The sequence below is a fragment of the Crotalus tigris genome, unplaced genomic scaffold (genome assembly GCF_016545835.1).
Source record: "Crotalus tigris isolate CLP2741 ecotype Arizona unplaced genomic scaffold, ASM1654583v1 scf7180000018548.2558034, whole genome shotgun sequence".
Taxonomy (NCBI): Eukaryota; Metazoa; Chordata; class Lepidosauria; order Squamata; family Viperidae; genus Crotalus; species Crotalus tigris.
The window spans coordinates 776,216-789,616 of record NW_024097071.1 but is presented as its reverse complement, the minus strand read 5'-3'; the positions used below and the strand labels follow the sequence as shown (position 1 = coordinate 789,616).

At 36.2% G+C, this 13,401-nt stretch overlaps 1 protein-coding gene across 9 annotated transcripts in view; it reads left to right on the top strand.

Moving 5' to 3' along the window:
* Window positions 1–13,401, top strand: part of ANKS1B (ankyrin repeat and sterile alpha motif domain containing 1B) — a 359,470-nt gene that overhangs the window by 80,038 nt on the left and 266,031 nt on the right. For all 9 annotated transcript variants that reach the window (XR_005557974.1, XM_039354033.1, XM_039354032.1 and 6 more), the window contains 2 exons: window positions 5,564–5,729; window positions 7,812–7,948. Coding sequence is in view for 8 of the 9 variants with exons in the window: in XM_039354033.1 (XP_039209967.1) it covers window positions 5,564–5,729; window positions 7,812–7,948 (303 nt within the window). In the remaining variant the exon portion in view is untranslated. The remainder of the gene's footprint in view (window positions 1–5,563; window positions 5,730–7,811; window positions 7,949–13,401) is intronic.

Here is a 13,401-nt window from a genome sequence, read left to right as displayed (position 1 = left end):
ATATTAGAGCAAGTGGTAGAACCAAAACCAGAACTCTTTCTATTAGATTTAACTACGCAAAAGCATGACAAAGGCATACTTTATTTAATGCTACACATTTTAACGGCTTCCAGACTGGTTTTTGCTCAAAATTGGAGGAATAAGGGAACCCCAACAGAAGAAGAGATCCTGTATAAAATTTTATCATGTGCTGAGATGGACAGGCTTACAATGATTATGAAAGACAAGACAGAACATGAATACTTCGAAATCTGGGGCAAATTTTACCGTTGGTATGAATCAAGGAGAACTACTCGGACTTCAAGTTAAGGGTAGAATTAAAAGATATATATATAACTGTACATATAATTGTATATATAATTGTATTGTATAAAAGATAAGGCTTATATAGAGGTTAAGAACGATGTGTTAAGCTTTTGTACCACGATAGGAACTGATAGGAAAACTCATTCTGGAATGTCATGTTTGTCCATTGTTGTTTTAATTGTATTATGAATAAAAATATTATAAAAAAAGAAGGAAAAGGCACAACTTACTGTCCATTTGAAAGGTGGATTTCAAACATCGGCTTCTTCAAACTCGAACAGATTGCAGCCCCTCCCTCCCCAGCTTTTGGCATGCAGATTGCTTCGGACAAACTCCAGAAGCTGTCTGCCAGCTTGCAACTATTCTGGAGGGTTCCGAGGGAAAGTTCTTTGACCCATACTTAAAAACTGAAGGAATGCTAGTCCCTTCAGTTAAAAGCTTGAAGAGCTGCATCCCAGGAAGAAATGCTTCAGAGATCTCTCCCCAGGCGTGCCACCAGTTGGCTGTCTTCCTGGAAGTGAAGTTTATTCCTGATTTTTGAAACTACTTGTTTTTCTTTCACTTAAACAGAAGATTTTTCTATAGATTTATGATCTAGGATCTTTTATAGACCTCCATTAAAAATATACATAGAATTTTGAAGTTTGTAAATTAATGACACCAGGCACAATAACCAGATACAGAATTGACAGTAAAAATATTGAAGTGCTGTAAAGCTTTTGACTTTTAGAATAAGCTAGTAAAGTAAAGGGATAAGAAGTCAAGAAATATTTCAGACACTAGCTCTTGGCAGAGCAGTTATGAAAGTTTTGGAAAGGATATTCAGATGACATGATGTATCATCTATACCTACAAAGATCAGAAAAGAGCAAGCAGTGGTATTCTTTGTAGGACCAAAGCTGGACTTTGAAGAAGCAAGATAAGAATATTACTGATGGTTTTAAACTTTGATGTTGGAGAAGAATCCTGAGAATACTGTTGACAACCAAGAAAATGGATCATCAAAGAAATCACCTAATTTGTTCTTAAGAAAAAATGATCAGGGTCAAATTATTCTACTTTAGACTTAGCTTTCGATAAAAGACTCTAATTTTGGTAAAGGTGAAAGAAAAAAGAAAAGGGATGATCAGCCACAGGGTGGATGGGCTCAGGTATAGTGACAGTAAGTACACAACTAAAAGACCTGTAAGACCAGAAGAGGGACAGATTATCATGAAAAAAAATATATGTTGCTATGAGTTGACACCAGCTTGATGGCTCATAGTCAATCAGTTAATGTATTTCAGACTGATATGGGAACATCTTAGTGGCAAAAGTGGCATAATATTCTCTCTGATGAGATCTTTAGATTCCTGGGGGAGGAGCAGCATCAGAAGCAGAAGTTGGTTAGTAGTCATGTGAAAGAACTGGCCTGGTTTCTGCAGTTGCCATATGGCCAGTCACATGTGACAGCAGCCACCTTGGCTTTTCTTTTTATCATTTTTTTCTTGCCCTGTCCTAGGAACTCTCCATGGACAACAATTAGCCATGTAATGACTAAAGTTTGTGGCAATTCTGTTGTCACAGCTGTTTTGTCTCTGAAACAGGAGAAAGATCCTGGACTGGAGGACCTAGACTAGCATTTTAGCAATAGCACGTAGACTTACAATGGGCGGAAAATTATTTGACCCCCCCTGCTGATTTTGCATGTTTGCCCACTGACAAAAAAATGATCACTCTGTAATTTTAATGGTAGTTTTATTTTAACAGTGAGAGACAGAATAACAACAAAAACAATCCAGAAAAACACATTTCAAAAAAGTTATAAATTGATTTGCATTTTAATGAGTGAAGTAAGTATTTGATCCCCTATCAATCAGCAAGATTTCTGGCTCCTAGTTGTCTTTTATACAAGCACCGAGCTGAGATTAGGAGCACTCTCTTAAAGGGAGTGATCCTAATCACAGCTTGTTACCTGTATAAAAGACCCTGTCCAATCAATCAGATTCCAAATTCTCTACCATGGCCAAGACCAAAGAGCTGTCCAAGGATGTCAGGAACAAGATTGTAGACCTACACAAGGCTGGAATGGGCTATAAGACTATCACCAAGTAGTTTGGTGAGAGGGTGACAACAGTTGGTGCAATTATTCGCAAATGGAAGAAACACAAAATAACTATCAATCTCCCTCAGTCTGGGGCTCCATGCAAGATCTCACCTCATGGAGTTTCAATGATCATGAGAATGGTGAGGAATCAGCCCAGAACTACATGGGAGGATCTTGTCAACGATCTCAAGGCAACTGGGACCATAGTCCCCAAGAAAACAATTGGTAACACACTACACTGTGAAGGACTGAAATCCTGCAACACCCACAAGGTCCCCCTGCTCAAGAAAGCACATGTACAGGCCCATCTGAAGTTTGCCAATGAACATCTGAATGATTCAGAGGAGAACTGGGTGAAAGTGTTGTGGTCAGGTGAGACCAAAATCGAGCTCTTTGACATCAACTCAACTTGCCATGTTTGGAGAAGAATTACTGCCTATGACCCCAAGAACACCATCCCCACTGTCAAACATGGAGGTGGAAACATTATACTTTGGGGGTGCTTTTCTGCTAAGAGGATAGGACAACTTTACCGCATCAAAGGTGCCTGTTGGGTGTTGAGTGTTAGAGCCGGCCTGTTCTGACCCAGACAGAACTACTTGCTTTCCTGTCCAATCCGGGACAGACAGACAACTCAATGGAAATGATTGCGAAACAGATAAATATGTTTATTCAGAGAAAATACTTGCTTTTACGTTGTTGCTTCTGGATAACACATCTCTGTTCATTTCCATAGGTAAATTGATAATGAATTTTTCCCTCTTCTTCTGCATAAGCATCACATGTTAGCATAGGACCTCCAAGCCGTGTGGCTGGGAGGCATGAGGCTGGATGAACAAAGGCATTCCAAACTGGGCACGTAGCCAGTATATCCTGAGAGGAACTCCCACTGACGCATTAACATGAGATGGCTGACTAACTAAACTGCATTTCCCATAATCCATTTCTTAAGGGAACAACACTAAACTCAATAAATGCCAGAAATTTTAACATACTGATACATGCTGTCTAGTTAGGGTTACATAGAGCTATATGATTCAGAACATGGCCTTATTTGCTGGTAATGAGATAAGTATAATGGGGCCTTTGAGGGGGGAGGGGAAAGAAATGGGAATGATGGATATTGTTAGAGGGGAGAAGACAACCAGTGGTCTATTCCTATCTCTTGCAATATTTCTCTATGCCTATCATCACTGTGAGCTTACTATCAAGGAAAGCAGCTCTGCTGTTTGGTACCAATATCAGATTCTAGCCCTCCCACCACACAACTCTGATTACAGTCTACTATTGTTTTTTTATGTGCACTATTAATATGACACTTTTAATATTAAGTACATTTTTGGGAACTTTCTACTATTTCTAAGATAGAATTAATTTCAATTATTTCTTGCCAAGTAACCGATATATGATAACATATTTCTTTTCTTCAGATAGCTTTGGCACTTCAGATTAGTTTGTAGAATTTGAAAACTGAATCATCCCTAGTTGAGACTAAAATTAGACTGATGAATGTCAGAATTTGATTTTCAATATATTACTCAATTATGAAACAACAATTAATATATTCTTGAAAATGCATTAAATCTCTTTTTCCAGCATGAATATGTAGGACAGTGCAATCTTCTTTTGTGAAGAGTTTCATTTGTTCCAATATGATTTTTTTCAGAATTTGCAGCCTGAAAAATGATAGTGCCAAATTCATTCTGTTGAAGTTCTTTTCTTTCTCCTCTCATCCAACCCTATGCAAACCTTTCAAGATCATGCTTTAGCTGAGAAGCAGCAATCTTGCTAAAGACGGAAAGGAAAGTAGGATATAACTGTTCATTTTTCTCTTTTGCTATTATTATTAGTGAAAGTATTAGTATTATTATTTTACTATTATTTATTTATTTATTTATTTATTTATGAGACTTATATACCGCTTTAAGTGCAAGCACTTTCTAAGCGGTGTACACCAGTAAGCAATGTATATATGTATTTACATTGCCCCCAACGATCTGGATCCTCATTTTACCTACCCTGGAAGGATGGAAGGCTGAGTCAACCTTGAGCCGGTGAGATTTGAACCGCTGACCTGCTGAACACAGTCAGCTAAAGTGGCCTGCAGTACTGCACTCTAACTGCTGCGCCACCTCGGCTCTAATAGTAGAAGATGTAGAAAAGTGATCTATATTTCCAGATGCCCAGCTGATGATAAATCGGTTAAGTGGCAGATAAAGCCTTGTGAGGCTCTGAAAATTATATGAGCTAAAGAGAGAACATAACAACTTTAAATGGGCCATATAATTCTATATATATAGAACATATAGAATTTCCATTTATATGAGCTAGGTATATAATAAGATAACTTTCTACATGGAAATAGAAAAAGTTCTGAAAGATTTGAAGACAATGCCCCTTACACATTCTCTAAGAAATGCAAAATGTCCATAGCTTGTTGAGGCAGTGATATTTGAATTGAATTGAACTGAATTGAATTACATTTTATTTGGCCAAGTATGATTTGACACACAAGGAATATATTTTCAATACAGAAACACTTACTTTACATGCAAAACAACAGAATCATCATCATCATCATCATCATCATTTCCTCAATAAAAGCGGGGAGTAAAGAAGATAATAAGAAGGATAAATAACGATACAACCACACTACATGGGTAATATACATAGACATTAGACAGCACTGTAAGAATTAGGTATTCAACACAGTGATGGCACGGGGAAAAATATTTTTTGTGTGTCTAGTTGTTTTGGCATGCAATACTCTGTAGAACTGTTTTGAGGGGAGGAGTTGAAACAGTTTATGTCCTGGATGTGAGGGGTCTTCACAGTTCTCCTTCTGACCCACACAATATACAGGTCTTTTATGGAAGGCAAGCTGGTTGCAATTATTCTTTATTTACATATATATTTATGCAAATAATAATGATTTAATAGTAATTTTTATTATTAAGATGCATCCATGGATAGCTTTTTAAATACATTTTTGTTTCAAAGATGTATTTGAGGAGCTCTAAAAACTAACTTTAATCTTTAATCCTTATAATTGTTTTAATTGACTTTCAGGTAAATATGATAGTGTTATACTGGTATGACCATTTTAAATAGTTTTCATTTCTGTCCTTTACAAGGGCAACTCTATTATATAATTCTATTTCTATTTTTCAGGAAGCCTTTCCAAAGAAGAGGAGTGTTACATTGGAAGCAGTGCCATCTGTTTCTTCAGAAACATTTCCTGTAGAAAATGAGAATGGTCTCTGTGATTTTCTTGATACAACAGTTACAAAGAAACCTTGTTCTTTAGAAATAACAAGAGGAGTTTCATCAAAAATAGGTGTTTTACTGGTTTTCATCTTATAAGTATTACTATTTGTGCTACCTACTTTTTTGTTGATACTATTAGTTGATTTTGAGAAATATGCAGGAACGTTATTACTTAATGCTTGTCTGTGCAGGAAGCACTAACAAGCATTAAGGACAGGTCCAGCTGAGTTGTATTTGCTAATAAATTTGGCATTTAGAGAGAAGGATATTTATTGTTCCAATTTCTCCAGACCATCTCCTTGTGAGAAAGAATAAACCACAACAAAAAGTTATATGGCTATCTAGTGCTGCTTTTAGCTGCCTAACCCGAGGCTGTATTAGTGCTTAACAAATTCATGTCACTCCCAAATATGGTCCTAATATATATTTGAAACTAAAAGAGGGCATTCCTAGCTTTCTTGAGACACATATCAATTCAGTCAAAGTTGTATTAGCACTCAGTGGATATCCAGCCAAATGTCCGGACCCTTTTGAAAGATTAACTTCCAAAAATATTTTATAGTTTTGAATTCCTGTGGAAAAAAGACTGGTTTCCATTTTCTTCCTATCCAATACAGCTTGCAATGCTTTTTTTTCTGTCAGCATTTCAGTTTCCATTGTTCTGTGATACCTTCATTCCTGTTTCTAGAACAGTCCAGACCAAAGTATATAAACTGTCAAGATTTTTTCCTGGGGTGAACAAATGAGGACCAATGAGGAGGTGACTGAATTTCAGTGTCTGACTACTATAAAGTATAAGCTATTTTTTCCTCATATAATAAACTATGCGTTAGAGTAATCTTGACACTGTTCTGGATGTTTTCCTTATTTTTATTTTTTGCAATACTACTTTTTATAATTGTGATAGCTTCTCCTATTTAATATTTTAGAAGAATATAATCTGGGAAGGAAATGTCTTTTATTTATTTAAAATATGTATATAGCTGCTCATCTTGTACCAAACTCTGGAAGATTTATAACCAAGGCATAAAATCACATCTATGTATAATGAAAATATTTAAACCAAAGTCATTAAAGTTCAACAATATTAAAACCAAAAACATAATAAAAATTAGATGCAGTCTTTAACTGTATAATGGCATATAGGGGCAATTTATAAACTCCTTGCAGGTTCTGCTCTCTAGATATTATCCAAAAATGTCAGTATAATTGAAACAGGTTTTTTTCTACTACAGTAAATGAGAAAGCACTGATTTCTGAGCAATCACGTGCCATAATGCCTCAATATCAAGAAGGATAAAAGAATTGTACATACATAAAATCCAGCTGAAACTCTTTTAAGTTGTTATCCAGCATTCTAGATAGCTGTAGCTTGCAGGTAGTATTTAAGGACAGCCTCATGCATAGAATGCTGCAATAGTCCAAATGAGAATTAACAAGGACATGAGTGGAGTGAGCAAGAACTGCATCAAGGAGGAACTGCATAAAATTCCTGCTCATTTACCTATATGTATATACAAATTAAGTATGAATTAAGTATCTAAGTATATACAAATATTTAAAAAAAGCTTTTATGTATCTTAGTTTAGAGTCAGTAGTTACATCCAGGCTATATTCCTCTGTATAAAATTCCCACTTAAGACCATATCTAGACAGTTAATTTCACTCTTATGTTCATTTGAATGGTGATAGTGATGATTTTTTTAAAGGTCATTAAATTGGCTGGTGGGGCAGTCCAGTCACCAGTTCACATCCTGGTGAATGAGGTTGAGAAAGGTCCTAATGGATGAGCTATTTTTCCCACTAGTTAATTAATATCACTTGTTGGAACTTAGAAAGTCTTTAGTTTATTTTTGTATTCTTACACAGAAGGTATCAGAACTATAATTTTTAACCATCTATCCATTTTTAAGCAGAATATCATACTAATATTACTAAATGCTAAATTCTTTTCCCTGTCACACTTCCAGTTTCCCCTCTAGTCTTGACAAGCAATCTATTTCAGCCTGAATGGAAACAATTTGGATTATAAATCTAATAATTATAACAAATTATAAAATACTTAATCATTTGTCTTTAAAGCCATTTCCTGTTTTCACAGTATATTCTGTGTAATAATGTATAATCACCAGAACACTATTTTTATTCATAGATAATGCACCTCAAGTAGCAATTACTGCACCAGGTACTGGTAACCATAGAAACAGTTCAACAGGGCCAACACCTGACTGCTCTCCTCCATCACCAGATACTGCCCTGAAAAATATAGTAAAAGTTATAAGACCTCAGGTGAGTAGTCATAAATATATATTATTTCATTTGAGTTTATCTGATAATAATCTTTTTCTCTTTTAGGTTTCCAATATGAACATTGTAATATGGCTTATTTAAAGACTTTGAAATAAAATTCCTAAATATTGCAGATAGATGTATCTTGTTTAGATACGAAGACATGAATGTATATTATTATGTTAATATTAAATACACTACACTTTTTTGTCTGACAAACAAGTTAACAGATAAAGAACAGTCTAATCAGGGAACCACTAAGACCACTCCCACCAGTGCTGATAGGGCAAGCCACTAGTACATAAAATGAGAGCAAACCTCACTACCTTCTAGCACTGATCATGTTACTTAGTTTGGTAACAAAACCTCTGTAATCAAGAGAGCATCAGGGACTCTAAAGTTCAATCCTGAGCTACAAATATTTTCTTCTATTGGTATTTATAGACTTAATTTTAAATAAGTTTGAATTGAAAGTTTATCTAAGTATTGTATTGCCTAATTTTTGATATACATTAGAATTATACTGAATATATATTTAAATTGCTTAGCATACTTCCCTTCTGCTTTTCTTTCTGCCATTTGTGGTTTTTTTTTTACCTCGTTGACCTAGGCCACATTTATCTCCATTGATATTCATTGAATCCTGCAAATTATATGGATGAGGTCACAGTGATATGTCATCATGAAGATATCATAAATCAGTAAACTGAATCACAGCCAACCAAATTAAATAGCACTTGAAGTATAGAATCATAGATTTGGAAGGGACCTAGGAAGTCTTCTACTCCAAACCCAAGGCAGGAATCAAATGGTTGTCCAAGAGAGTAATGTCCCAAACTATATTAAATGGAAGCAGGAAACAATTAAAAATTAATTAAAAGACACTGATCAGTTTAGAATATTAAACATTTGGTAAAATATTTTTCCCAAAGATAGTTTATTGTCATTAAATTTGTTTTTTTTAAATAAACATATTTGTCTATATTGACTTTGTTTGGTAGATATTAGAAGAGAGCTTGTGCGCAACAACACCTGGCATTCTGTACCTGAGCAGCACAGAGCCCAGTTAATGTTCCTTTGCTCTCTTGGTTTCAGTGGAAGAATAAATCAGGTTTCAGTTCTTTATCTGGTGCTTTGATTTTTTGTGCATATGAATTACATATCATTTGTAGAATAAATTAAAATCAATTGGTTAATAAAACTGTAAAAAATTGTAGATTGGTTAGCTGGCCTGTGTAGAAACCATATATTATTTTAAATGCTTATTCCTGATTTGCACAAAATAATAAATCAGAAATCCAGCAAAGTGAAATCAGATCAATCATTTCTGTAGACTTATTTTCATGTATACATATATAGTAACATTAAACTATGATTTGGAATTTTATACATACTTTGGCAATTATATGTTTAATTTTTAGTTTAATTTATTGCTTTTCCTCAAAATCGGTATCCAATATTTAGACTTCTGGGGGTGGGGTATGGCAAACCAAAGATAGCTCAATGACCATGGCAAAGATCAAGGAACTAGTGAGTAGACTGATTCCTTGGAACCTTTCCAGAAAAGTAGAAGATGGATGCCCCTCACATGTGCTCCAGATTTCTCCACCTTTTAAGGAGACCATAGGACAGTGGTTATCCATGGATTTGATCACTGGGAGATGACGGGAATAGCCATCTTGCTCTCAACCATGGCAGATCCTTTTAAAGTTTGCAAATCTTATTCTCTAATTTCTTTCAGAAATGGCTTTCTAATAGCTTTATTAGAGACCTTCAGAATGATAAATTTGAAAAGTCTTTATTGGATAAGTTTATCTTCCACTCTGAATAAAAGAAAAAAATAATTATAAACTTAAGAAAGCATTTGAAATAAATAAGAAAACTAAATAAGATTTTGATCAAAGAATGTTTTAAATGGACTAACAGGCTAGATAAATTTTCTGTACTTACTTTTACTTTAACATCTTAGAATTAACTATAAAATAGCTTTTGGTAGGAAATAGATTTATTTTGGCTATCCTGGGTATTGTAAACCATAACAAAGATAAGTGATGATTTTAGAAACTAGATACTGGAGAGAAGTAAAGATTATAAAGAGAAAAAAAATACAGGCTTACAAGGAATACAAAGTTGTTTATTTGATCAAGGTTAAAATATGACTTTTTTTGCCAAGTTCTGGAAACCCTTTGTGGATTTTTTTCAGACACCAGGAATCAACATGTTTTATGGATTTGTTTATAGATAAAATATTACTGTCAAGTTCTGGTGAAATAAACCCAACAAAGTAAAACATTAGAGACATGATGATCTCTAATGTAAACTTTATTAGGTATAGCATACCGGTGCAATAGAATGAAAGCTAGCTCTGGCAATATGGCGGGAAACAAATAATTAAAAGAGAGAAACTTTCCCTCCCGCTTTGACAGTTCAGGTCACATTGTCAAATAAATCTTCCAGCAATTGTTAAGAGAAGAAAACATTTCTTCTGCTGCTTTGGCTCTCACACTGATAGGGAACACCTGTGGATCCCAAGCTCTTCCTTTCCCCTTCACAACTGTAGGCAAGGTAGACACTATGGCAGTCCTAATGACAATCGTTTCGTAGCTTGATAATTGGATATGAGGTGAAGAAACAGTTATATGTAGCTTTATGGGACTGAAGAGTTATTAAATGTGTTTATACTTATTGTGGTGAGAGTTAGAAGTCACTTCTTTATTTCTTTTTCTTTAATGTACTCTTTCTTTTTCTTTTTCCACCACTTTTAATTCTTTTTTCCATTCTACTCTTTCTCTAAGTTCAATTTATATAATAATACTATAGTAATACTATTATTATTTATAAAGTAATTACTATTGTATTAAAATTAATAATAAAATTACATTAAAAAATTTAGTATCCAATGTTTATACTATTTGCTTTTATGCTATTTTACTGCAAAATTCCTTTTATTTCTATAAGATTTCTTATAAGTCATATGTCTATCTGCACAGATATTTTCTCCATTGACTGGCAAGCATAAAAATGAAGAATCAAAATTATTGTTAGAACAAGCTGTTATGAGATACATCTTTTAAGTGCTATTTTCAACATGGAATTGTTAACAGATTATGGAGAGCATTGAATAGCATGCTCTTTGATTAATTCTTTACTAAATCAATGTCTGGACTTAATTGAAGTCAGTGACAAGATTCCCACTGGATTCTCTTAGAGAACATTATTCAAGTATATCATTCAATATTTTTGAAAGAGTGAATGAATTAATGAAATAAGGACCTCACTGTCAACCTTGAAGATTACTCGTTGTTTAAAAAATCAAATTATTTTGATACATATATATCCAATGCAGTAAGCTAGACTGAAGGGACACCATATAAGAAGAGACATGGAAACACACACACACACACACACACACACACACACACACAGAGAGAGAGAGAGAGAGAGAGAGAGAGAGAGAGAGAGAGACAGACAGACAGACAGACAGACAGACAGACAGACAGACACCCAAACAGAGGTAGAGAACATTTTTCTGCATTACTATGTTAAAATTTAGAGTGCTTTACTGAAACTAACTGTGGGGGACAATTTTTCTTCTGAAAACAGTCCCTGGTGCCAGAAAGATTGGGGACTGCTGTTATATAGTGCAGGGGTCCCCAACCTCTGGACTGTGGACCAGTACTGGTCTGCAGCTTGTTGGAAACCAGACCACACAAGCAACGGGCGAGCAAGGGAAATACAACTGGTCTACAGACAATGTTGTTTTAAGTAAGAATGAAAAATGTATTGGAGATTATGAAGATGCTGAGAAATTAATGGAAGGGAGAACATATTTAAAAGTCAAGATAAAATTCAGGCAAAGTAGCAAGAAACCTGGGAAGAGTTAAAAAAAACCTGTTTTAGACTCTCTTGGCTAATTAAGTCTGCCTGGAGGTATTGTGTAGTTAGACTCTGGTGTTGTTCTACTGCCCCTTAAGAAGACCTTGGTTTGCCTCCTCAAAAAACCATTCCACCATACTAAGCAACCTTTGTCTGGTGTCTAGCCTCCCTAGGGAAAGCTGTGAGAGGGTGGTTGAAGAGTAGTTTCAGCAGACCTTGAATGAAATGGCTTATTTGGCCCTTTTCAATCAGTACTAAGACCTGGGTATGGAATGGAGACATCATTGGCTGCACTTTTGGATGATCTATGGCACCAGCAGCATGGAGTATTGCATCTATCCTAGCTCAGGGCTTTTCAACCTTTTCACCCATTGTACCACTTTTAGGATATGGCAACATCCGAGTACCACCAGTTGCCTAGCAAGGTGTCAAAAACTTGATGACCCCCCCCAAAAAGGAAAAAAGTGATAAAGTACAGGCAGTCCTTGACTTACAACAGTTCACTTAGTGACTGTTCGAAGTTACAATGGCACTGAAAAAAGTGCCCCCCAAGCCACAGCTAAGCAAGACACCCGCCTGCCTACCCAGCCACGCTCTTCCTCCTCTCTGAGGTTTTTATTGTTGTGAACATTTCTGTTGAGGATTGGCATGGGGGTGGTGTGGTGGGGTGTTTGGTTTTTATTCCCATCTGCTGGGTGGTTGCAGCAAGTTTTGGTCACTTCACATGACCCTGGGACACTGATGGTCATAAATATGAATCAGTTACCAAGCATCTGAATGTAAATCACAAGACCCTGGAGATGCTGCAACATTCCAGCTGATCGGCGCTTCTTCTGGGCTCAGCAGAAGCACCAGGATCAGTGTCGAGCTCCAGCTGGAGCTTGGCACTGATCCTGGTGCTTCTGCTGAGCCGTGACAGCCCTGCAGTTCCAGCCATCTCTCGCTCAGGATTGTGTGGTGCTGCCACCGATTCAGCTCATTCCCCTCCCCCACTACCACCTTTCTAGGATGGTTGCATACCACCTGCCAGGTGCAAATGTATCACAGGTGGTACCTGTACCACTGGTTGAAAAGCCCTGTCCTAGCTCTTGGCAGCCTCTCAGCAGCCTTTGATACCATTAACCATGGCATCTTTCTGGATTGGCTCCATAGTTGTGAGTGGGAAGTACAGTATTGTACTAGTTTGCTTCCTTTCTGCAGAGCCAGTGCCTGTTGGTATTTGTGAGTTAGAAGTCTTGCCTCTGGCCCATATTATGTGGGGTTCCATGGAGTTCAGTACTCTCTCCACACCTATCTAAAATGTATATGAAGTCCCTGGGTGAGTTCATTTGCTGTTGTAGGGTGAGGAATCATCAATGTACTGATGATACCTAGCTGTATATCTCTTCCCCTGGCAAACTAAGCAGTGTTGAAGTCCTGTATCAGTGCCTGGAGACTGTGAGGATCTGAATGGGAAACAACAGGCTTCAGTTGAATCATGACAAGGCTTTGGATTTTTGGGTCTTCTGGAATCTGGGAATTGGATGGGATGACACTGCCTCAGACAGAGCTGACGCTTATGAAACAGTCAGAAGTCT